The sequence below is a fragment of the Athene cunicularia genome, assembly GCF_003259725.1.
Source record: "Athene cunicularia isolate RWA chromosome 9 unlocalized genomic scaffold, athCun1 chr9_part1, whole genome shotgun sequence".
Classification (NCBI taxonomy): domain Eukaryota; kingdom Metazoa; phylum Chordata; class Aves; order Strigiformes; family Strigidae; genus Athene; species Athene cunicularia.
In genome coordinates, this window is record NW_020799110.1 from 13,528,606 (window position 1) to 13,554,708 (window position 26,103).

Below are 26,103 nucleotides of genomic sequence, written 5' to 3' on the forward strand. Positions count from 1 at the left end.
ACCAGGAGCTGCATATAGAGACTTAAATGTCACTGAAGTTCTAGTTTAGGGACTGGAGCTAAGATGGAGCCACTGATTGCTTTTCTCCCTCCTATTTTTCTCAGAGCTCAAGGAATTAAAATTCACCAAATTCCACCAATTTCCAAAAGACATTAAGTCTGATATGCTTTGACCTTCACAGTGTCATTTAGCTTGACTGTCTGACCAACATTTTCCTCCTCCCCTGTGCTGCCCCTTCACTTTTGTATCAAGCAATGAGAAAGAAGGGTGATAACCAGCTACCTAAAATGCAGATTACGCATAAGGTTAGCACAGCAGAAACACACTGCTTTCTTCTACCAGCTTTGCTCAGTATTTAAACTGAGATATTTAGTTCCCATGAGGGAAATTGTACTAGAATAGAAAAAGGCACAGCATGCAGCTATTATTGGGGCAGTGATTGTAATGAGCATGGAAAATGGAACAATATATAACCCATTCTTAATAGACTCTTGGGAGGGTGATCGTCTGCTTCTCCTCAGATCCCATACCCAGACACTTTTTAAAAAATAATTGGTAATTCCTTTTTGTTTTTTTGGGGGGAGGGGGTGGTGGTGGAGGAGACAGGGCCCAGCAGATCCATTTGTATTGCTTAGTAAACCTTAATGGAATTTCCTAAAGATAAATTATCCCCATGCCTACATCAGAGTGTGGTTTGAGTGAAACACACCCCCCTTCTCTCTCTTCAAGCAGTCTGACCAGAGATCCTGTCCTTTCCAGAAGGCCCTCAAAGGTCCAATCTTTCTGCACTGATCCTCCAGTTGCCTCAGGTTGGGGATGCTCTGGAGCCTGTGCGAGCTCCTTGGACACTCACAGTGAACCCTAGTGTTTGCACTGGTGAGGTGTGCTCTGGGACCATGCTGACCTAGACCTCCTTTGCCAAAGAGAAGGTGCCTGAAGTCCAACAGGGAGGCAGGCTGGGAAGATGTCTCTCTGTGCATGCAGCAGTGAGTCATGCAAGTATCATGAGAAGATATGCTCTGTTCTAAAATGGTAGTTACTTAAACTTTGTGGCCACAAAGGTTTGAGCAGTTTAAAAATGTGTCAATCAGCCCGGCTATGGGATATTTTTTTTTTTTTTGATCTTTAATAAAGGTGTCTAAGAGGAACATGGGGAAATCGGTTGATGCCGTGATTGTTGTTCAGCAGCTGAAGCAGAGCAGTCAAGATTTACTCCATACTGGTGAGGAGGATGTAAGCCTTGCTGCCTTTTACTGAAGCATTGGCAGTGGGAGACAGAAGACGTGAATGCCATGGAAACCCCCCTGCTTTACTGAGGAAGTGCAGTGGTGTTTCTCTTGATCTTACTACTAGGTGTGTGCAGTGGGTCATCCCTTAGCAGTGACTAAAATTTTTGTTCCACTTTTGGGAGGGGAATCTGTACCTCAAGATGCTTTTACTTCTTGTCTTTTTTTTTTTTTTTTTTTTTTTTTTTTTTTTCTCTCTTCATGCAAAATGACAGACAAACTGAGCCCTGCCATCTAGGACCAGGGTTAAGCTATACCACAGTGAATAGAGGTCTAGTGTTGAACGTGTTTTGGGGTCAACGTCCCCTGCATGTTAAAAGTAGTGTATTTTAGTGTATGCCCATTAGCAAAGGTTGGGGTTTTTTGCTGTAACTAATGAGAATTCTGCACCTTCTTTTTTTAGGAACCGTACTCCTCAACAAGACTTTTTTTTCATGTCTGCCATACGTATACGATGCAGCTTTGCTGGCATCAAACCCGGAAACTTTGTTTCCTGCTATCTCTAATCAGCCTGGGGAGCTTACACCACCTCTTGCTTCAGCTTTGCTCAGAGAGTGTGATGTCTTTTGGGGGCAGTAACCCTCATGGTGCACAATCAGCGCAGTTTAAGATGTAAAGGTGTAATGTGAGGCCCATGACAGTTTGAAGGATTGCGTGGGGCTCTATCAGCCAGACCCGATCTGAGCGCAAACAAAAAAAAATGTTGTTGACAGACAACTTTCATAAATTGCTTTCTTGAGTGTCAACTTTGCTTTATAGCACATTGTCACATGCCAGTGCTGACACTTGTGGCATAACTTGCTGGTGCAGTATGGCATGCTTGTCATGCTGCTTTTTCTGCATTTTTTTTCTTAGTAAATTCCTGATGGTCCAAACTGGAGCTGTGTTACCAGGTTTTGTCCTTGATGCATAGGTGAGAGGAGCTGTGTTGCATAGCATGTACTGCCTGAACAGTGCTGATGTAACAATTAAAAAACAAACTAAGTGAAACAAAATGACTGCTTTAAATGTACCAGTATTTCTGTAGTGTGAAGTGTTTTCTGCTGCTGGACTTCTAACATCCAAGTTCTTCTGTAGCAGCATCTGTAATTGAGGGCAAAGGTTTGCTGCAGCTTTAGCAGAGTTAACAGTTACCATAGGCAAGGTGAGATGAAAACATCCTTTTTTTTATTGTTTACTTTTCTTGGCCTTTTTCTGTGCTAGATGTTTGCCCAACGCCATGCCAACATAGCTGGGAAGGGAATTTGTCCTGCTGGTATCACATGTAGGCTAGACGAGGATTGTAGTCACTATGTTAAACTGAGTCACAAAGCTCCCTAAATGGTTGTGGCATGTGTGGATAAAGAAAGAAACAAAAGAAACATTACTCATCAGGATTTTGACACTGAGCAGTAACAGAAAGAAGCAATGAAGAGACTGTGAGATCCTTAAAGCAGGAAAGTGTACATGGACACTCCTTTTCCCTGCAGATGGGGAAGTGGCAGATGGATAATCAACAAAACCCCCATCACCTTGAGATATGGCTTAGGAGAAAGTGTGCAAGGCACTTGAGTACAAAATAAAAAGCATGAAGCCCTACACAGTACTTGCAAGCTGTGGATCTTCCTGGGCTATCTCAGGCATCTGGAGGGCGTTGGGGCGCCTGGAGCTGAACAGCTCTGTCGGGAGCTGGTGCAGGTGGACACTGGAGCTGGGCTGGGCATTTTGGACTGTCCTGATTATCAGGAGTCCCTGCACTACTACTCAAGCTGATTTTTGCAGCTTCCTTAGAGGTCAAGAAGCACCCAGTATTTCCTAAGATGTGCGTGGGAGGGTTTCATCATGGTTTATGCCACCATATGTGGCTCAGGGTTTGCCAGGGCTAAGCAGGCAGCAAGGAAAACCAGCACTTACACCACATGGCAGAAGCTCTGCTCTGAGGTAGTGCAGACCCTGGGCGTGAGCTGGATTAATTAGCTCTCATTATGGGCTAGCTCAGTCATGTATCACATGAAGGTGATTAGCTCACAGTGGACCAAAGGAGGCGATTATTTTGACATTTAGGCTTAAATGTGCATTTCTAGGGACTCTTGCAATGCTTTGGCCGAAGAAAATTACCAAGGTAAAAGCCCAGTGTGGGCAGTAGTGATCAGTGACATACAGTGGAAAAGTAAGTACATGGCAGGACTGGATCTGCTGCTGCCCATGACCTCCTGGGGCCTGAGGCAAGGGGTGTCCTGCACACAGGGTCACAGCAATTTTTGGTCTTTCATACTGGATCTGCTCTAGCTATCAGTGACCCTGGCAAGTTGCCCATGGCTGGGGCCAGAAGAGGCTTGTGGTACCGAGGTGTGCCGTGGATGAGCTCTTCTCCAGTAGGTGCTGGATTTCCCTCCAGAAGAGCAGCTGAGAAAGGCCGTGGCTCAGCACCTAAACCATGGCCTGGGTGTTTGGCGGCTTTGTTAGGTCAGAGACCTGCTAGCTCAACATGTTAGCCTTGAGGCTCCATTTCTTTGAATGTACATCTCTCCCACTCCTTAATTTGGGGTGCTCTCTAGTTTGTGAGGGAGCTGAAATGAAGGGAATGGGTTGTAGCAGAGGGGGCTGGTGGTGTGCTCCCAAGCTGAACATGTATTAGTGACCTTGCCGCAGTATTGTGGGGCTGGGGGCTCTGAGGAAGGCAGGAGTAAGTCACCTTGACACGAATGGCAGCCCTAGATAAACCTCGTTGATGCTTGCTGTTGGCATGGAAGCACTGGTGCCCTCTGTGTCCCTACAGCAGGTGGGGCTGCCCGTAGGTGCAGCATTAGGCGGCAGAGCCATGATAAGCGGCCCTTTTATTTCAAGGTTTCAGCTTTTCAAAACACAAAAGGACATGCTTGAAATTCATTCCTTCATGCTGATCCTGGGAGTCTTCCATAACCTTGAAATTTGGCTCTCTCCTTAGCTCTCCCCGCTTGCTCTGTGCTGGCAGGGAGCTGCTCAGAGCCCTGCCGCGCACCGGCGTCGGCACGTGCCGCGGGGCTGGAGGTGCCCGGGTCAGCAGTCACTTTGCAGGGAGCATCACGCCAGCCCAGACACTCCCTGTGTCCCGCAGTCACAGCAGCGTCGCAGCGTGCAGCCGCCGGCCAGCTAAGCCATTGGCTGTGATAGCAATGAAGCCCCAAGAATTAAGGTGGTATTTGGTATTTCATGTATACCCATAATTTATGAATGACACAAAATTTATGAATAGCCCACCTGGCTCATAACAGATTTAGGCTGTTTCCCCCCATATAAAGAGCTGTTTTGACCATTTTTTTTCTCTCTCTCCAGGCCCTTGGGATTTGCTTATTCATTTTGCTCTTCATCTCTCACAGGTGCTGTAACAGCCTGAGCAGCAAAAACTTCCCAGGCACCTCAGCCAGGGCAGTGCCTGCTTTTCTAACAGCAACCGTATCACACCTGCCTGCAGGCCCTGGTTGCCAAAAGAGGTCAGAGGCCAAAGTAAATGTGTGTGAGCAAAGAAAGGGCATCTGCCTGAACCATCCTGTTTCAGTACCACCCACAGGACCAAGGGTGTGTGGTTCATGACTGACCTCCAAACTACAAGGAAAGAAAGCAACAGACATGAAGATTTGCATCCCCATGAATGCCCTAGTTGCTCAGGTGGGCTCAATGCTGAGCATCCCTCACCCCATCGCCCTATTCCGTGCCTTTCCCCATCTGTGAACTCATCACCTCTGACACGCTTCTCCAACATCTGCAGCCCTAGCACTCACAAGACACGTACCCACAGCCATACCCAGGTTGCTGCAGAATCCCAGGAAGTCTCATCCCTTAACAGGTTTGGTGGTGGCTTTGGATTAGAGGGGTTTGTGGTCTTGGCTTTGAACGTGTGTAAAACAGTATGTGTGTGGAGCTTTAACATTTAGGGAGAGCCCAGGTGCTAGAAGGAAAGGGCAGCATCTCTTCACCCTGGCACAGCTGGACATGCACAACCACCCACAGTCCCCTGGAGCTGCCCCCCCTGTGCACACCCCACCCACTCCCTCCCCACACCCCTCTTCCTGTTGCTGAAATCCCTGCCACCCCCTCACATAGCACATGCCTCGTTTCCATCTGACAGCAAGGATTTCAGTAGCGTTTCTTGCTCTGTTTTGTATTTTAAACAAGCAGCTATCCCTCTTTCCCTTTATCTTCTAACTTTCCCCTAACAAATATGATCACTTCATCCTGCGAGACCTGAAAGCCCATTTCCAAAATTCCCCTGCCAACCAATACAGTAAAACAAGCCTATAAATATAAATAATTATGATAAAAAGGCATAAAATGCCAGACTTGGGTCAAACATACTCACACAGTGACACCAGCAACAAATAACTACACAGTGTTTGAATGTAGATGGAAAAAGCTGAATACAGAGTAGCTAGTTTGTCGCCTGTAACTGTCAGACTCCTAATTCGGACAGGCCATATTTTATTGATAGCAGAGCAAACACAGTCATAATCCATCCCTACCTTTCCTGCTTTGTGAAAAAATCCCATCCATCCCCGGGGAAGCAGGGATGGAAAAAACAGTGGTGTGAACGTGAGGTGAAAGTATAAGACAGAAAGCACAGTCCCAGGCTGCATTTCCCACGTGTTTCTCGCACATCATATGCTAAGTTCAATTTTCAAAAAGCTTTGTTTTATTTTTAAAGGTAACATCTTTATTATTATTATTATTATATTTATTAGTTGTTATTATTATTATTATTATGCAGAGATGAGATTTTGTTTTCCCCCTTTGATCAACAGAGCAAACAGTTTGCTTTTGAAAATGTTAATGGAGTCCTGATTTAAAACATTTTTTTCTTCACTTTTTTTTTGTTGTTGTTTTTGTTTTTTAAAACGTTGCAATAGGCAGGATCTGGGATTCGATTTCCTCGTCCTACACAAAGAAAGATTCTGGAGTTCAGACTCCTAGCCACTACCGGTAGGTCCTGCCTTGCTCAGCTGTTGTCGTCTCAGTGTGGTTTCTCCAGGTGGGGTGGGTAGGTGGGTGGGAGGGGAGGAGTTGGAAGAAGGGAGGGTATTTGTCAGCTATGTCGAGTCTTGGTTAACAACTTTGCCTCCATTCATGGTTGGTGTCCCTGAACTTTTTCTTGAGCGTCCTTGTTTTTCTCCAATTTCATGCAGCGATGGCTCTCTGTACATGCACACTGCAAACAGAAAAGACACCCATTAAGTCACAGACATTAGTAACCATAATTAATTATTTCTTTGCATATGAGGCTGAAATTACAGCCCCAATACAAACACACACAGAAACCTCAGTGACCCAGCAGCATATCCTGTTACCAAGCATGATGTTACCTGCCCTTGCTGCCAGTCAGATCCTCCTTCTGTCTCTGGATTCTTCCAAAGGCACAGGTAGAAACAGGGGATTTCTCACAGATAAGCCTTTCTAGGTTTTATGTGCTTTACTGTTTTTTCATGTTATAGTCATATATACAAAATAAACATTCTAGTTCACAGCACCATGTATCGTCTTGAGATGCTGATTATCATGTAAATAATAGGTCCAAGAATTACCCGGTCTCCAGCCCTTAACCTCCAACAAGAAGTCCTTGAGAGTCTTGAATCAAAACTACACTTGTACCTGAGCCACCCAAGCCGTATCGGTGTCATGCTCTGGATCTGGAAGTGGTGACTCAAGCCCAATTGGCTCCTTTGGCCAAGAGCTGAGGTCTGCTCTCAGCACTTATTATTTTTTCCCCTGTAAATCAAGACAGCCAGCCAAGGCCAAAGCTGTGAGCAGACGCAATGGGGATGAGTTCAGTGTCAGCAAGCCAGGAGCCATCCCAGCTCTGCATGGTCACCTGGCAGCACCTGATGACAGGGTGGATGGAGGGCACCTTCTCTCCAGACCCTGGCTAAGCAATGTGTGTCCTATAAAAATCTTCTTGCTGGAGCCTAGACAGCACGAGAAGGCAATGTCTGCCCAAGGCACGGCACATTCTCATGTCCCGTGCAGCATAAAGCATTTATCCAACTCACCATGTGGACTAAGTCCTCATGGCTGTCCTCGTGCTGTGTGAGGTGTGCCAGAGCAGGGGCACATGCTCAGCGTCTCACACCACAGGGAGCATCTATCTCTGATGAGCTCATTGCAAATGTGGTGGGGTGCAGATGTGATTGAAATAGTGAGGCATCTCAAGGGCAGGCACACTGGAGTTGCGAAATTAAGGTACGTCCAGACTGCAAATGTCATGCCTGGATCTTTGCAAAAATTAGAACAGAAAGAAATGGTTGTGTACTGCTTCATTTTGTAAAGCTGTCACGTCACGACAGCACAGAGCTCAAACACACGGGAGAGAGCCCATCAGGTTTGGGTTCCGGGTAATCAACAAGAACAAAATTTCAAAAATTATCGGAAGAAATTAAAAAAATAGCCCATGTATAAAAAGGCGATGTAAGGGCTTGTATTTATAACCTCCCCTGATTTGCAAATAAATCCTGGCAATTAGAGGCAGGCTGCAAATGACATTACTGCTCTGCATTTTACTCCTAGCTAGATAAACAGTTGTAGCAGTGTGCAACAATACAGGACAGAGATAAAATGCAGTCAACTGTGTATTAATAGGAGGGATATTACATTGAATATATGAACAGTGAAAAAATATTACTTTTCCCATAGAGCATTTTTCATGCAAGGTTTTCAAAGCAGTTTAAATGCACACACTAGCTGGGCCTGCCAGCATGGCTGCAAGACAGACACTGCTCTGTAAACTGTTAATGCTACTGGAGCCATTTTTTAATGAAAATGAGAAAAAAGAGAAAATGAATGACTTTGTCCCATGGGTCTGGGCCAGGATAAGCAATGCCAGGAGTGCCCGTCATCTGCCCAGGCTGTCGATGCTGTCTGCATGCTGCAAAGCAAGCGTGTAGCACAGCAGCAACAGAAGGAAAAGGGCTCTCGCATCCCCCTTTCAGCTGCTGCGCTGCCCCTCGTACCTCGGTGTCACTCAACAACTTGGTGATGGAATTTGCCTGTTGTGGCAAAGTACCTAACAAAATTTTAAAGAACAGTATGAAAATGTTAACAACTGAGGAAAACCTGTGCATTTGTGGTTTCTTAGCCTGAGTTGCGTACACCTCTTCTGCACACATCACTTCTGTGACTGACCTTCTCTGACATGCCGTTTGCCCAGCAGGGTTGGGTATTTGTGCCAGCATTGCCCCAGTGCCCCTGACATTCCCTGCACAAAGTTCTGCCTCAGGTGAAGTGTTGTCTTCACCCTGACCTCTCTGGTCCCAAGCTGGAGCTGAAGGGCCTGCCATGAGCTCCTCCCCCAGGCAGCTGCATGTACTAAGCTCATCTCACCCGTATCTGTCCCCAGTAGCCCTTCAGGCTGGGCCAGATGCTTAACCACAAGGGCTGAGCCTCAGCAAAGCCTGCAGCAGCAGCACCACAGAATGCTGTCTTTCCTCAGCTCCCTGCCTCTCACCACAGCCTTTGGGCAAAATTGTTGAGCTGCTAACAAGACCCACGGAGTAATGAGTATAAATCAGGCCACAGAAGTAAACAACACTTGTAGCTAAAAATGAAGGAAAGCCTGTACACAGAGCAAACAAATAGGGCAGGAATTGTAAGTTCATCTTCCAGTTTCGTGCACGATACAAGTACTGACATAGGGCACGGCTGGAGGCGCCTCACAGTGTGCTTTTCAGGCAGAACTGTCAAAGCCTCCGTACTGGACTGGCTGTACCAACAGACCATGCCAGAAATTCTGGCAGCACAGCACGAGCATATTTTTGGTATTTAGCTATAACTACAGTTATCAGTGCATGTGGTATTTATAGGGCATCATGCACATGCTAGAGCCTGGATATTTTCCTACACAAGAGACTGGTGCCTGTGTGCTGAGCTATGGCCATCGCTCAGCGGCGGCCGCAAACCCTTGTGTGCACAGACACACGGGTGTGTATGCACACAGCTGCACACGCGTGGGATTTTTAAGGACAATGTGACATGTTGTGCAACACAGGCTCTGGGATTGCTGTTTGTTACTCCTTGTACTGAGGAAGCTTGAGTGTGACTCACGCAGAGATATTAAGTCAGGGACTGGGGGGTGGGGGGGGGTGTTTGCAAATGGATTGTTGTGAGTGGCCAGATCTACCGAGTTTTAAAGTACATCTTTGTGGTTCAGGACTAGTGGCACTCACTGACAGGTCTGTCAGGGGGTTCTGTGCATGTGTGTGTGTGAAAACAAGCTGCCCCTGTCACCTCCATCAAGGTAAACTAGCAGCAGTGTGACAGTCTGCATGGCCAGATGCTTGGGAGTTCTGCTGGTGCACACAGCACAAGGCAGCTTTGGAAGGATGAGCAATTTGGCTCAAACAAGAGTCCCCTCCCTGCTTTGCCTTGCTTCTCCCACCCACCCACACCCACACACCAAGCCAAATACAGCCCTTAATGTCTGGAAATCAAGCTAATGCTTTGGAGCTTCAATCAGACAATCAGCTCCCATGTCCCACATTCTAATCAACACATCCATATTCACACTTTAATTGGAAAGTGCCCTTAGCCTGATCTGCTGAAGAGCCACAGGCGTAAAAGGGGGTGAGCAGCAGTGGAGCTGTGCCTGTGTCTGGTTCTTGTGGCTTTTGATTCCTTTCTTCCCTGATGACCAACAGTGCCTGCCATTCACATGCGCAAGGGAACAATTTTGCACAAAGAAACAACTCGAAAATTAGGCAAGAAGGAGACTGGGAACACAAGCAAGGGGGAAGGGGGCGGCAGGGAGCATCCTTCCTGAAGGCAACTGCATGGAGGAGGCTGCCTGTCACCCAGGAACAGCTCAATCTCTCGTCTATGTGCTGGCACAGGATCCCAGCCTCATTTCTGCTTCCCAGGCATGGCACTGGTACATCACCCACACAGTGAAACCGAAATTACCCTGTGCTGCTTCCCTGGACGTCAGGGACTGCCTGAGTTTGGAAAGCACGCACCATTTTGTGTCCTGATCCTACTATTTCTCACTTGGCATCATTGGAAGTTGAGGAGGTTCAGGGGATGCAACAAACTCCATTTCCTTTCTCTGGAATACGGGGAAAAGCTTATTAAAGGACCCTCAATGTACCTCATCCACCCAGCTTCACTCCTGGCGTTCCCTGCCCCAGACCCTAGCGAGTTAGGAGGAACCAAATTTTTTTCAAGTTGCCATTCAGCAGGTAGGCAGGTCGTTAGCCCTCCAGGATCACCACATGTCCTGACAGCAGCCGGGACCAGTGTCTGGGCAAGGCTGGGCACACACCCTCTTGCAGGTAGCCCAGGAGACGTGCTCTGTCCCATGACGGATGCCACAGCTCTGGGTGTCAGTATCTGCAGTAGCGGCTGCATTAGCTAATGCTTCGGTGGAGAGAATTAATTGTCTAAGCAGCAGCTAGGAGCAGGAAGGAGCAAGTGATTACGCACCCTTGTTTTCTGCCTCTAATTACTGTGTTCCAAACCCAGTCCCAGCTGATGCATTTCAGAGGCATTTGAGCTTGCTGTCTATCTGGCGGCTAAATGTGCAGGATGCTGCCAGATGGAAATCAGTTTGTTCAGGTAAGAAACAAAGCACAGGATGACAAAAAGCAAAACAAAAGCATGGTTAAAATACACTGCATTTGCCATCTACTAAGATGATTAGGAGTCTGATAGATGAACAAGTGAGTTAGTGTGGAGTAGAAAACATACCAAAACCTGCCCACTTGAAAGACAGACCCAAAAGAGGAGCTGTGTTAACAAAGACTGATAAAGAGTGTGGGGTTTTGTTGTTTTATTTTAAAGAACAATTTTTAGGACGTTTTATGAATTAAGGTTCACAAAACATGCTTTGGTTCACAAAAAATGCTTTGAAGCATTTTCACTAGGCCTACCACATACATCTTCCTGCAACAGTGTCTTGTACTTCTTTGCAACACCTGAGGACTCTGCTTTAACAAAACTGCGATGTTGCATCCCTGGAAAAACACACTAGGACAGATCTGGCTTCTGTTTCTTGCACAAGGATATTCATCAGTGATAATAAATGGATCAGACTAGTCATTAACAGGTCACCTTCATATCCGAGATGGGTTCATGTCATGAGGGCTGAAGCACCATGACTGGGAGTTAGGCTCCATCTGCTGACTCAGATGAAGAAAGAATTGTCTTCTGCTTTCTGTGGCCAGATTTGCCACCCCAAAATTCATTCTCGTTTGGGTCAGGTGAGAGATGAAATGCAGCTCTTTTGGGAGAGCAATCTGGAAATGATGTCTTCACAGAGAGGAAACATAAATACCAGCACATCCACAATAAGCATCTGATAAAATTCTCACTTAAGTGACTGGAAAAGTCTCCCATTGTTTGAGATGGGCTTGGATATTTAAAAGAAGAGGCATTGTGGACAGTAATGTTTGTCCAGTATTAATCACTACAGACACTTAAAGAGACTGAAATTGCCTTAAAAGATTGCTTGGTGTCCAAGTAACAATTATACGCAAGCTAATTTCTTATGCAGTCTGGTTCAATCTATATGTCTGCACTTTAAGGGCTCATTTAACTCGAATGATCAGTGATCAGAAATAAAAATACCAAAAGAAATGTGTTGTGTATGTGTGCTTTTAACCAATACTGGCACCACACAGTACATTAACTGCTGCCTGCCAGGCTGTTTGCCTTGGCTTTGCCTGCGTACAGATGGGAGAGGAACTTAACGTTTCCCCTGTTATTACTTAATAAGTTTTTTGTGCTTTCATATTGATTAAGCTTAATGTTACTTCCAAAACCAAACAAGTCCTACCTACACTAAACCAAACCCCCCCTCCTACCAACCAAACCCCAAACGGTTTCCAGGTGGTATCTAGTGACTTTTGCACAGAACACCTCCAGCATCCTGACAATCAAGGTTGTAGCTGCTAAAAGCCATAGATAACACACATAGATACACAGATACCACTGTGTGTGTATATATATATATATGCACATGTACACATATGTAGTCCTCAGAAATTGTCTGGGAGGATATTTCATATTTATTTATTAGTTTACTGCCTGTTTGCAACTTCAAGGAGAGGATGTCTTAATTGAGAAAGCAGCATGAAGCAACAGGAGTGAAATGAGCTCCAGGAGCAATCCGGGGTGTTTTTTTGTATTTCCTTTCCCTGCAAACGCTTTCTTCTCTTAAGATGCTGCATAATTTTTCTGCACATGGCAAACAACTGGAAAGTTTCATGTCAGAGATAATTGCCACTGAAGTGGTGGGTGAAGTGATTCCTAGCTATGTGTGTAACACCTCTCCTTCCCAGGGGACCAGCTTTCTCCTTGCATACATTACTGTGTCAGCCATCATCGGCGGGGCTAATGCTGGTGGTGGTACCCGAGCAAAAGGGAAACTGGGTGCGTTCCTGCAGACCGAAGCTGCAAAGTACTGGCTGGAATAAGCAGCAAAGCCCACGCTGGTGCATGCCACAGCATTTAACAGAAGGGACATGTAAATATAGCAGGGGAGTGCTCTGAATACTTCCTCAGAGTCAAAGAGCTGTTAAAACAGGGTAGGAATTGCCCCTTTTCTGTAACATCTCTGCTTGTAAGCTCTGCTTGTGGAGGCTTTGATGGATGCAGCACAGAGAAGTCACGTGGAGCCGAGTGCATTTTACTCCATCCCTCCCCACAAGCCTCTGCTACCTACAATGAATCTTAGGCTTGGGAACAGAGTCCTCCGTCTGGAGTCACAGTCCCAGACAGCTGAATGCTTTGGGAATCTGACACGTGCCTCGGCTTGGGAGACTGCCAGCTCTTTGATGCAGCAGCACTCACAGAGCCTGACTGCAAAGCATGTGGAGGAGGGAAGGGGTGGAGGAGCCCTTAATTTGGCTGCCAACTTCCAAAACGCTCACTCGATGGAGAGGTTATGTGACAGCTGTGATTGAAGCAAGCGTGGGAGGATGCAACTGCAGGAAAGGGAAGCTCTGGGGCTGGGCTGGGTTTCTCAAAATGAAAGTCAGAGCGGCATTTACTTGCAGTGAGAACTCATGGGTCAGGCACTTCTATTAAGACAAGGCTTTCCATAAGAAGAGCCACAGGAATAGCCTAGTTTAATGCATGCAGAATACAACTACTGAGCCATTCAGCAGATGCCATACATGTTACGTCAGAAAAGAAGCCTGGATTCAAAGGAACCCACTGATGAGTGCTAACACTCAGCCAGGCAGCAAAGAAATACCAGAAGGAGCTGGAAACCCAGCTGTGAAAGCCAGCACTTGCAAGACTCTCCTCCCAAGGCAGGGGAGGAGGAGACAGAAGAAAATCTGGTGACCAACCCCATGCCCAAAGCAGGCCCTGTTCCTCAGCAAAACTCAATGAGGGCTTGGGGCACCAATCCTACTAATGCTTCAGAAAAGCTGTTGAAAACAAGCACAGAATAAGAGGCTCCAGGTGGTTCTCTGATCTTCCAACATCTCCATCTCCTATGCAAAGGCCACAGACACTCTGGGAATGCTGAGTTAAATTTCTCTCACTGTGCTTTGCTTCAGTGTTCCAACAGATGATTTCAGCCTGCCTTCCTGAACTGGCCTTTCATTCACACATGCACGCTCATGTGCCCATGCACCTCAGCTGGGAAGCTGTTAAAACAGCTGCTAGTGCATGGACTTAGCTGTGGCTGCTCCAAGATGCGGTCAGAAAGGCATACCTAGGCTTGGAGATCAAAAAGTAGTTCTTTCTCCAAGCAACAGAAAAAAAAAAAAAAAAAGATATCCTTGTTTCCAGAATCAAGTCAGTCCCTTTTAAGTATTAGGCTCATCACTACATCTCTCCATTTACCAGGGGCCAGCCCATTAAAAGCAAAATGCCTTGGCATGAGCCTGTGGCACGCTTCAGTAGTGTACGGTCAGCAGCAGAAGGGCAAGACTTTCACTGAAGCCTCACGCTGATGAAGATATATGGCGTGACAGCATCTCATCTAACTTTGGATATTTATAAGGTTTCTCTACCCCACAGTGACTAACTAGGATGGCTTTACATCTGAGAAAAAAACAGATTTAAGTCATCTTAGGGTAGACATATAAAGTACGTCCACAGCTGTGCCATTTCTCTTCTGTTACTATAAACAGAGTGTCAAAGTCTAAAATCAGGTGACATAAATTCTATCTCTACTGATGCTACCTACAGGGACTGGAAACCCACTGAATGATGCTGGAAAAATCCTCACAGAGAACCCAGGGTTATGGTCACTGCTAGATCAGATTCCTTCTGAACTGCTGGCTGCTTGAAGGGCTGCTTTCCTTTCCCAATAACTTTTCATGTTGCCGGGCTTTGAAATTCATCCTTTAGCACCCAAAGCTGAGAAACACCTTTGGCACAATGCGCAAAGTTTACTACATGGGAAGGAAAGTAGAAGAAATGCTGACAGTGCAGCCCAGCACCTTTCTGAAATGTTACATATATTGTCCTGCTTTCTAGTCTTGCAGTGCAACACCCCCACCAGGAAGCCCCAAACCCCTGCCCATGCCCCACTGATGGAGAGCCGGCAGATTCCATACCTTCAATGGGTTTGGGTACAAAATGTGATGAGGGTTTGGTTTTTTTCACTCGGTTTCCCTTCATAATTTGACCTTCTTTATTGAGTCCCAGGAACCACGCTCGTCCAGATTCTTGCTGCCGGTACAGCGTGGAAGAATAAATAACGTAGTAGTTTTCAAAGACAGATTCCTTGAATTTGCACTCTGGTGTGAAAACATCCTGCAGTGAGAGAGAGAGAGAGCAGAAAAAGCAATGGAAGGAATTAATCACTGATCTCCTAAATTAGGCATCACTGAGTGATACATGACGGTCACGCATTGCAGTTAGTTTAACAATAGAAAACAACAGGCATCAGCAATACCAGCTCCCAGCAATAACACACATCTAGAAAACCCCCCACTGAAAGGGAAGGCTCTCCTTCCCCCGCAGAGCTGTGGTTTGTAAAACAGCCTATAGTGAACAGGCATGAAAAATGTGCAGGAAAAGTCAGGAATTTGCCAGGATTTAGACTGAAACACTAAGCAAAATAAAAAAAGAGCCGAGAAGCAGAGAGACAGCCTTGGCGCTCGTCTGCTGCTCCCAGTGCCTTCCCCTGGCTTTGGTCTTACACCTTCCCTGTGATAGCCAAGAAATGCACAATGGTTGTTGTCTAAAATACTGAGGATTCTTCAAATTCTTATGGGCAAGGGAAGTTTATCAGGTGCATTTAAGTAGATTTGGAGAAACAGAAGTACAAAGGTAAGTAAACTATTTTATTTTCAGAAGTGATGGGAGGAAATACTGGCACAAAGCCTGGAAATCTTTTAATAAAGAGAAAGAAGTAATTTTAAAATTCTGACACAAGCGTTTCTTCAAGTACTGAGAACTGGTCCCACACCTGCCCAGGAACAAAGGATACATGGGTCTGTCCAAAACAACCCCCTAGCCTGTGCCAGCTCTGCCTCTGATGCTTGGGCTGGCTTTGCATAAAGTCTCAAGGAGGAGACTGCATTCACCTATGGACCAAAACTCGTGATGTCACAGTAACTTTTCAAGATTTTAACCACAGGAAAATATTAAACCTCATTTTAAAAAGCTGGCTAGTCAGGGGACTCTGTGTCAGTGGGCTCCCAAACCTTCACTGAACCTGATGTAGTTCTCCCACTGGGTTCCTTAGAACTGTAACATTCTTGCAAAAAAACTCAAGCCACAATGAATATGCATTTTCTGAATAAAAACTGTTTTAACAACAAAATCCCTTCTTGCAAGGCCCAGACAAGGCAACTCAGAGCCCTGTGACTGAAGGCAGGTGCTGCTATAGGTGAGCAATGCTCTTTCCAAAGCCCTTGCCACTCAGAAGTCTTTGGGAGCTTCTCCAACCTTGCTAATGGAAAACCCATGACCAACATCTGAGCAAAGCATCTGGAGTAATGCCACATACTTACTGCAGACCTCATTTAGGAGTGAACTTTTTGAACATTCAGCAACACTCAGGTACGTGTTCCCAAGTGCTTTGGGGGTTATATAAAGTGTTGCTGGTCTTGACAATAAATCCAGCATGCAAGAGACCTACGGAGCCAGGCAGGCTTGAAGCCACAGAAGATAAAGCAGAGCAGAAAGCGTGGAGCTGTGTTGTACATGTGAAGCTTGCATCAATCATTAGTGCCACACAGATACAAAAAAAAGTCAGCCCAACAGGTCATTTTGCCCTATCTGAGGGAGACTTCCTTGTTGGAGAAATAAATATTTTAAGAAGAGAATGAAACAAGTTAAGAGAGATCTAGATGACTTAGAGCACTATAAAACAGTGTTTGAAGTAGCTTCCCAAAAGATCAGTGCCTAAGTGCTCCTTAAGTCTGCTCTTTAGCTCCAGGCTTTGCCTTGCCTTGGAAGAAGCAGCTCACCCAGGAGCTGGGCAGTTTGCAGTGGCTGCCTGCCACCAGCCGGCTCGGGGGCTCTCCTGGGCATCAGGCCCAGCCAGGCAGCAAGCCCCACAATGGAGAGCATCTCTAAAACCAAATTGGACAACCCAATCCCCTTCCCCATGCCTTTGTTATCCCATCAATAAAAACTAATCAATAAAATTCCCTTTAGGGGGACTGAAAAGTTGGTAGGCTGTGAAGGATAGTTACTGACTTGACCAAAATATGGAATTAATTGTGCATGCAGTATTTGGATTTTCAACATCTGTTTTAATCTCAGCATGGAACAAAGACTCTTTTTTATTTTCAATGAAGAAGAAATATAAAAGCTAATGCATTTGAAAGTAGTGTTTCAAAAAGAAAAAAATTATAGACTTTATCGAAAATCAAGTTTTCAGATAAATATCTGTTTTTAAAATTACCACAGTGTAGTATTTTACAACATGCAACAGTAGTTCCTAGAAGCAAATGCCATGTTGTATATCCACTTGCACCAATAAAGCAGCAAAATTATATTTTAAAGCAAATGTATTTAAAGACATCCTAATGAAGATTTAAGAAAAATAAAGAAAAAATAGTGATTTCCTTTAATGTTTAAGCTCCCCCACAAGCAAAGAAAGCCGTCCCATTGTTTTTGTGAGTTGGCTGGTTGATTCCTCACCCCCCACAATTCAGTTGAAATAGCACTTCAGGACACTAACCATGGCAACACCACCAAGAAACATCCCAGCTCTGTCCATTCGGCAGTTTAGTAAAACCCACAAGATTTGACAGCTAAGTTCTAGTTAAATAATGCTGGTTTTATTCATCATTATTACCCTTCTTATGTATATCACCTCATCAGCAACAGCTAGTGTCCCACTGTGACATGTAGGGATAAGCACACTCTGAGATGCAATTCATCCTACCACCAAATTGATGTGCCACAGGGTCTCCACAGGTTTGAGCACCAGAAATCTTTGGTGTGGGCACTACCACATGCAAACACGACTCAGTGAGCAAGAGAATGGAGAAGATAAAAACAGCTGACCAGAAAGGAGATGGGACAGATGATCAGGCCAGACCTCTGGGGCGTGCAAGCTTATTTTGTTTGTTTTTTAAGATGAATTCAGTGCTGATGAAATGTGCTAGATGGGCAGACCTGGAGTCCAGTACTTTCTCTTCATCCCACAGATACAGAGTGGGTAAAATCAGGAAAGAGATCCTCAGGCTGCATCCCCCATATGCTTCTGACAGGACGTAAGGACACCCTCCTCCAGAGGTAATGGTATGGTAAGCCCTGGGGTCAAGGGGCACCCACTTCACTCCCTCACTTGGTGTAGGGACCAAGTCATAAACTTGGTTCACTCCGAAAACCCACCAGTCATCCTCATTAAAGAGTATGCTTGTGATTTGGAGAAAAAAAAAAAAAAGGAAATTTGTCTGGTTTTATCTTCATGTGAAAGATGTGCCTTTGACTAAATTATTTTTGCATACAAAGTAAATAAATACATTTATTTGTTTACTATTTGGAGATTTAGAGCCTGAGGTATTTTGTTAAATGTCTACAGATACTACTGAAAGCAGTTTGAAAAAACAGGTATATTTTAATCGTTAAACGAAAAACCTGCATGAAATATTTGTAAAAGAAATGTTAGTAATTTACATTCAAAATGATACGCATCTGCCTTCAACTTGTTTTCTGTATTTCAATCCAATTCCATGAACAAAAGGCAATTCCAGTATGAAAAGTAATTTTATTTGCTTTGAAAAACAAACATAGGTCTGGTTTGTGCTAACTCTAGTTTTACTGGAAATTGCACGGTCTAGAAAAAAATAAAATGGTAGCTATCACACAGAAAATTAGGGCGACCACATTCAATGACACTTGGAATCAAAGGGAGATGGATGGATGCAATGGCCATTTAGGAAGGATTCATTGTGTTAGATCTGCTCAGAGTGGATATAAGGTACCACGGATTGCCCCTAAACTATTTCTGGTTTACAAAAAAAAGACGTTTCATTTATTCCTGATCTCAGTAGTGCCTCCTGCCATCTATAGATGCAGATGTGGATGGAACTTCCAGGCACAAGCCAATCTCTGTATCACTTGGGTGAGTCTGGTCCTCCAGGGAGGTGTTGGCAATGTCTGGCTCCATCTGCCCCCCACCCCAGCACAGGCTGGGGGCAGTTTGTAAGAGGACAGATTTTCTTTTCTGATCTACCTCAGCTTTCCCCTGCCCTGGTCAAGTCAATCTAACCCAGCCTCTTGGCCTTGAACTTTAGGAAGTTTGACTGGACTCTCTTTTGCACTTCTGTAAAGCTGGACAAGCTACTCAGGTGCTAGTGGAGAAGCCCTGCTGTCAAACCTGTGGATGTGAGGCTGCAGGGTATTCCAGGAATGCACTGCCACCCTCAGAAGTCTGGGCTCCTTCAAAAAAATGCTGATCCAATGGTGTCATCCCTGGTGCAGTCATAGCACTGCCAGGGCAGTGGACAGCCCTGGTGCTGCTCTGAGCAAGGAAGAGCAGTGCCAGCCCCTGCCTGTACCAGGCTGGAAGCATCACTGCCACCAGCACCCTGAGCATCCTCAGCTGGGAGGTGCAAAGATGGGGTCCCCCATAAGCAACAGCATGGTGCCCCTGGATTCTGATCACAAAAGCGAGCAATTCGCTCCCTTGTTTGTTTAGTCCAAGCTCTGACTGACATGGAAGTCCCTGATGTCCCCCGACCATGTCAACAACGGTGACAGTTTTCCGTGTGCAATGCTCAGGGACAGCCAGGAAGCCAGGAGAAGACTGTCACTACTCAGCTGCTTCCTCAGTGTCCTCCCGGACTGGGCGACTTGTTTGCATTGCTTGCCATTTCCCTACAAGCATTCTCAAAATTGCCAGATAAATAAAGATTTTTCTTTTTTTCCTCAAGATCTCATTTTATTATAACCCAAAGGAGAATAGCAAATATACACATCCACATACAAACCTAATGACTTAATAAATTTAGTCACTGAAACTAGCAGCGATAAAAGAAAAAGCCCATTCTGCAAGTAGTTTGTGCCACAGTTTAGGAAAGGGATGTTAATTATGAGTGTTGAAATATCTAACTAACACACTCCCAGAGTAACAGTTTTCCTTTGTTTACAGCACTTACGGGTTTCTCTTTTATGCTCTGCACAATTACTGAGCCAGATCTTCAGATGGGATAAAACACTAAACTGCACCAAAGCCTATGGCATGGCAAGGCTTCCCTCCCAGAGAATCTGGCTCAGGATACTCACTGATGTTAGTGTTAATACTTAAAGCTCATCAAGTCATTTAAAACATACAAAGTTGGAATCATAAATATCAGCACCGCTATCAGCAGTGGCATTTCACTGTGGTTGCAGAGGCAGACCATGGAACGACTGGATCATGTTCACTACGTCTGTATAAGCGCTGCTCCATCCCAAGGGAGAGGATGGCACTGCAGAAGAGCATCTGCTTTAGGGTGCTCTTTACCCGGTAAAGCCCATTCTACATTCCTCACTGACCTCCGCCACAGCAGGGTTTAATCAACACCCCTCTTATGACAACAGCACCGAGGAGTTCAGCATTGATCTCAGTGAACACAGACCTGTGTGGATAAACAAAGACACTGGATTCTCAAAGACATTTGGACTTCCAGATGAAATGCAAATACCCAACTCCCATTTAAACCTGTGAAAGTTCAGAGACTAAACACGTCTTTGAATATCTGAGAACCCGTGACCACAAGTCTCATAGCCTAGCACTTGATCCTGGCATACTCTTATTCCCAGGACAGGTCTTTAACCATGTAGGTCCCGTTCACAGAATAAGCCCTATGCAGACCACGGCAGCACTCCCACAGGCAATGCATACAGCCTGATGGGAGTTCAGTGTCCTCCTGCCTCTGTGTAGCTTCCTCCATGACCTAGGGTTGCATCTGTCTGGAAATGGTTTAAAATAATTGTAGCTGAGCTCTCTCTTGGCATATGATCAAGAAGCGCAAATGTGCATCCAAAGTTTACATCTCATCACATCTTTGTCCAGATGGCAGGTGATATTCTACTGTTCACACTCCACTTTTCCTCCCCCTTCTAGCTCCATAAGAGATTGGTGACAAGTCTTCTTGGTGGCCTTTTATAAGTAGGAGAGAGCATATACGGTTTAAAATAACAAGCTGCTACATGGGAGTGTACAGCCCTGCTGCAGAGCAGAGATTCACTTGATGAGACAATATGGTATCTGCAAGTATTCTGACTCTGCCTGGACCATCTGTGGGCTGGAGGGAGCACATTTTCAAATAAATCACCGTTCAAACAGGTCTGGTCCCCAGCTCTGGGAGCTGAGAGAAGCATTAGCAAGCAACCTATCTTACTGTTTCTGAAAAATCTAACTGGAGGTCTATCTGCCCTCACTTTTGTGAGAATTATCTGTGCTCGAGGTACGTATTTGTTCAGTTGGCTTCACTTTAAAACACCCAAGCAAGAGGTGGAATGCAAGTCTGCTAAGTCTTGCAAGCTGACCCAATATTCCTAGACAAGCAAAAAAATCAAGTGCTGGATGTGCCTCAATAATTAAGCTGCAGATCTTTGTATGTGGACACAAGCTTTACTAAAACACCTTTTTGTGTTCAAGGATTGATTAAATAATCCATATCATCACAGAGGAGGTTTGTCAGTGCTGAAGACAAAGGTGCTACTGTTGTGTGGACATGCCCAAGGTAACCCTGCAGCAGCAAGGACATCTGCCCGGGCACGCAGCAGAGTATTGCCAAAGACACGCTGAGCTCCATTCTGCCACGGCTAACTGGTTACCTAGATCAACGCGAGCTTGTACAGAGCCACAGAAGCTACAGCCTTACATTTGGGTACAAAGCAGATGAACCCAATGAGTTTTGGGGAATCCAAATTCAGACCTGCCCATCCCACCACACCTCAGTATTGTGTTCAGCCTTCAGCTCTTGGCCCATCCACCGTGCAGACACATTTTTACCAAATACTTCATAAAGATAAAAATGCCTGAATTCACTGCATTGGCCCTGGGTGAGCTGCTCATAAAGTCCTGATGGGAACACAGCTTCCAACTTAATGAGTGCTGACAAGAACGTAACTTGGGATGACTCTTCAAGCCAGGCTGCTCACTTCCCACAGCTCCCTGGAGAGCATGGGTGAAGAGTAACACCTGGGTACCGATGACTGCACAGCTCTGTGTACAGTGTTATCCGGGGAAGCTTGCATATCCAGCAAGTCAACCAATGGGGCACACAGAACAAGTTATGTATTTTGTCCTTTGCTTCACTTTTTGTTAATGATGGACCCCAAATGCAAATTCATGGTTGGATGGAATGAATTTTTATCCCTTTTTAAAATGTATTTGGATTTTAGTTGATTGATTTGTTTTTAAAATTTTGGATCTTATTTCAAGCTGGAGTTTTAAACCCTTTTAAAGTCTGGAGCTGTTACGAACTGGAGTAGTGATCACAGCATAGCTCATTCACATGGCACTTGGCCCATCCAGTTCAGCATAACTCCTCTAGGAAAGCAACGGCTTCCTACAAAGGGGTGTGTGTGTGTGTGTGTTTTCTGACAGCATTGTCTCTGGTACCGCATTCCTTGGCAGCCTGGGGATCTGGTGAAACCCCAGAATAATTTCTAACCTGGGAATCCCAGCTTATCCATTGTTTTCTCCACATTCTGTTTTTCTGACAAAGTGTCTGAAATTCATAACAATGTTATCAACTCTCCTTACTCCAAAACAGTATCCAGAAATACATCTCTGCATTCAGAGGTAATGATCATGAGACAAGATGGGACAAGATGAAGATATGTTAGTTGCATACAAGAAAAACAGATTTCCTAAATTAGCATCGTACTGCCTCATCTGCTAAAGCCTGAAATAACTATGAAGAAGAATAATAATGTAAGAGCCCTAGAAACACAGACAGATGGGATGCCTCGAACCTGTGAGCTCTCTATGGGGTCAGAGAGAGTTTCTTGGCATTGATTTGAGTCTGAGCACAGGGCATGATAAATTGATTTGTGGCATTCAGTTACTTTTGTGATATTGCTATTTTTATTATGCATTTATAAATAAGACACTATTTTCTTCTGATAGTCAGAAAAACAACTGTTAATGGAAAATTAGCAGTCAATATTAGATTTATCATGTTATTATTTGTATTAAAACTATCCTCAAAGGCTCAAACCGGAGTACGAGTGCTTTGGGCACAAAAATGCCCTCACCATGACAGGAGTACATGGAAGACCTCTTGTTTCTACATTTTTGTGCTGAGATGCTGAGCACAGAAAGATCAACCAGTTTGCTGGATGCTCGGCAAAACAAGAAGTGTGAGAGCTCATAGAGGAACTTATTTCCCCCAGGTTCCAGTTCAGTTTTTTAGGCAAATGTCTTCTCTTTCTGACATAAATGAAATAATGGAGTTATAACAATGTCAGGGAGAAGGGGACTGTGAGTAAGTCCTCGTAAGTTAGAGTTTCCAGCAGACAGTGTTGTAGCACACAGAGAAAACCATGCTTGTGCTTATCTGAAGGTACAGCCCTGCATGGAGTGCAGCTCCGAAGAAAGAAAATGGCCTTAGCCTAATTTTCTGTGTAGTTATTTTTTTGCAACAACATGTCATGTGGGCAGAAAATAAGAGCACTTGCCAAGGAGCTCACAAGGCCTATTACAACCGTAAGCTGCTGATGTACTGAGATAGCTCTTTGCTTTGACTCTTAAATTCAAGCTGCAAGACTCGGTGGAAACACACCATCTCTGACACTCTCCCTATCTTTCCTAATGCTAGGAAGATCGCTGCTGCATGAAACCAATTTCAAAGCTGTCATGACCAGTGCTGGAAATTCAATTTCTTTGCTGTTAAAACTTCCATCCTGAAAATGAGTGGTACTAGATTATTAATATTTTGACATCTTACTGACAGGTTGGCTACAACTGGCCAATTCACAACAAGCCCTGTAGTCTAAAGCACCAACTGAGGCCAAGGTGAGCTGGTGTTTGTTGGACAAGCAGGATCTTACAACCAGTATGAAATGTTATGAAGCATGACAATTTATGTAGCTTTTCCCTCCCCCTTGCACCAACTGCTGCGGCACCTACACAGAGAAAAGGAAAGGTTCATGGCATATTCTTGGGTAGAGGCTGGCTCTGCTGCCCACGGGGAGAGCCAAAGGAAACCCATAGAGATCTGTGACTCAGACTGGGTCCCAGCAACGTTTCTGCTGACAAAGCCAGCAAAAAAGGTCAATGGCAGTTCCTCAAAATCTGCCAGGGTGACTCTGAAGCGTTTGCCCCATCTCTGCTGGGGGCTGCTTTACTGCAGCCAAGCATACCACATACCTAGCACTTCAAACTCCTCTGCTTATCATCTCAACCACCAGGAAGACTGTGAAGAGGGGTTGCAGGCACATTTCTGTTGGTCCTGAGCATCATTTACTAACAGTTTGTTGGTGAACATCTGCCACGTAACTAAGGCACTGGATTTTAATTCCTGAGAGTAGGCTTCTCTGCTGGTCCTGACTCCTCCAGGCTCATGTCCTTAAGCCAGACAGTTTGGGCTAGCGTCCCATCTAATACTTTTTAAATTGCTCTTTGTGTATGAAAAGCCTTGTTTGTTGGATACAATAGAGGGATATTCAGCCTGAGGAATGAATGCGCCTCCAGTTCCTCAGAACATATTTGGGAGAGAAGACAGAAGAAAGAATGTCTTTGGCATGAAGTGCTGACAGTCCTTTGTTCATCTATTTTCTGGAAATTCAGAACATCAGCCAACTCGGCTGTGATAGAAGTCCCATCCACATATTGACCACAGTATCTCTGCATAGCTGGAAAAGAGCTGACAAATCTCACAGGCCAAAACAACTTCACAGAGAAGACTGGGCTTATTTATACCTTGAATGGATTTCCATGATGTGCTGCTAACCTGACTTGTTCTTTTTCTATTAGTTTCCTTTGGATGTGAAATAACTCGTGGACAGTGCACAAACATTTTGAATGGACCTGCATTATGCCACAGCTTAGATCTGATTGTTCCAGCTTATGCAGCCAAGTGACCCATCGTAGCTGATGCTGTGCTTCCCAGGAATCAGACAGATGGAAGTATATCATCAGGGATTTTGCAGTAGTGGCTATAGTGAAATTTTTCACTCTGTTGCACACTTTGCTAGAGAACTCAGATTAGCTTTGGCATCTGATCCTGTTCAGAAGCCAACTAATGACTGCAACTTCCAATCTAAGATAATATAGTCACTCTAGAGAGAGTAATATACTAACTCTATTTGGCACAATGCACAGTAAAGCAGGAGACCATTTTATTGTGTTACTAGTATACAGAAGACTGCAACTGTCTTTAAATTATATGACCGAAAATATATCAACAAAGCAATTCAGAGTTAAAAATTGCTATTTCCCATTTGTAGCTACTTATTGCAGCATGCAGTCACGGTGAGATCCAGGGTTTACAGTCAGATCTGCAGACACGTGATTTTTTTTTGCAGAGGCTGTGTCTACAATGCAGGACTGAATGAGTAGAGTGAAACTGCTGGTGGCAAGGGCTGGACACTCGCACTGTAAAAATTTCAGGATGGGTTCAGTCTGGTCTAGCTGCCACCTGGTCCGCTGGTCTGAATATCTGGCACTTTAGGGGCACTCCTGGAGGGGACACTTCAGTTTGGCTTTATCCAAAAGGAATCTAGTTTGCACAGCCTAAGACCACCCTGTGGTGCAAATCGAAGAGCTGTATGTGAGGGTGACTGGATGGATTGCTCCAGAAGTGCAGTCCTGGTTTGAACTAAAACACTAATCCCAGAGATGGCTCAGAGAGTTGGCTTACTGCAACGGGGTATAACAAAGGAGGCATGTCATGGATGTGAAATGTCAGTGACCTACTGCATATCAGTGATCCTTAAAAGGAGCCAAAGGCCCTGTGTGCACTCCAATTTAAACACACACTGGAAAACAGGGGAGTGAGCAGCTTGCTGTAACCAGGGTGGTGGCTTCTATCCTCCTGCCATGGGGAGTTTGCACTTCAAATTGTTCCTTTATGATCTGAAATACCTCACAGCCACACTGGATATAGGAACAAGAAGCCTTCCAAAAAGCACCTACCACCAACATCCACAAAAAGAAGCAGCTACATTAGCAATAATAACAAAAAGGTCAGTTGTTAAGCCTGCCTGTTTCAATCTCACTACCTTGCTTGCAGAAAGCCTGTAGTTTACTACGTGTCACAGCTGGATCCTTCAGAGTTCTGAAAATTCTTCTCTTAGCATGATAAATTTTAAAGAAATCTTGTTCATCTGTTCTCGCAAACACACTGAGAGAGGGAAGGAAACCTCAGAGCTGTCCTAACTATATCACTGAAGAAGGAACGTGTCATTACTGATTTCTTCTGTACTACTCCAGAATGGGGGGGGGGGGGGGGGGGGG

At 45.0% G+C, this 26,103-nt stretch overlaps 1 protein-coding gene across 1 annotated transcript in view; it reads right to left on the bottom strand.

Moving 5' to 3' along the window:
• Positions 1–6,051: 6,051 nt before the first annotated feature.
• Positions 6,052–26,103, bottom strand: part of FGF12 (fibroblast growth factor 12) — a 79,396-nt gene continuing 59,344 nt past the window's right edge. Inside the window, exons 3-4 of the mRNA XM_026855176.1 lie at positions 14,798–14,996; positions 6,052–6,447 (exon numbers count right to left, since the gene is read on the bottom strand). Of these exons, the coding sequence (XP_026710977.1) occupies positions 6,329–6,447; positions 14,798–14,996 (318 nt within the window). The 3' untranslated portion in view covers positions 6,052–6,328. The remainder of the gene's footprint in view (positions 6,448–14,797; positions 14,997–26,103) is intronic.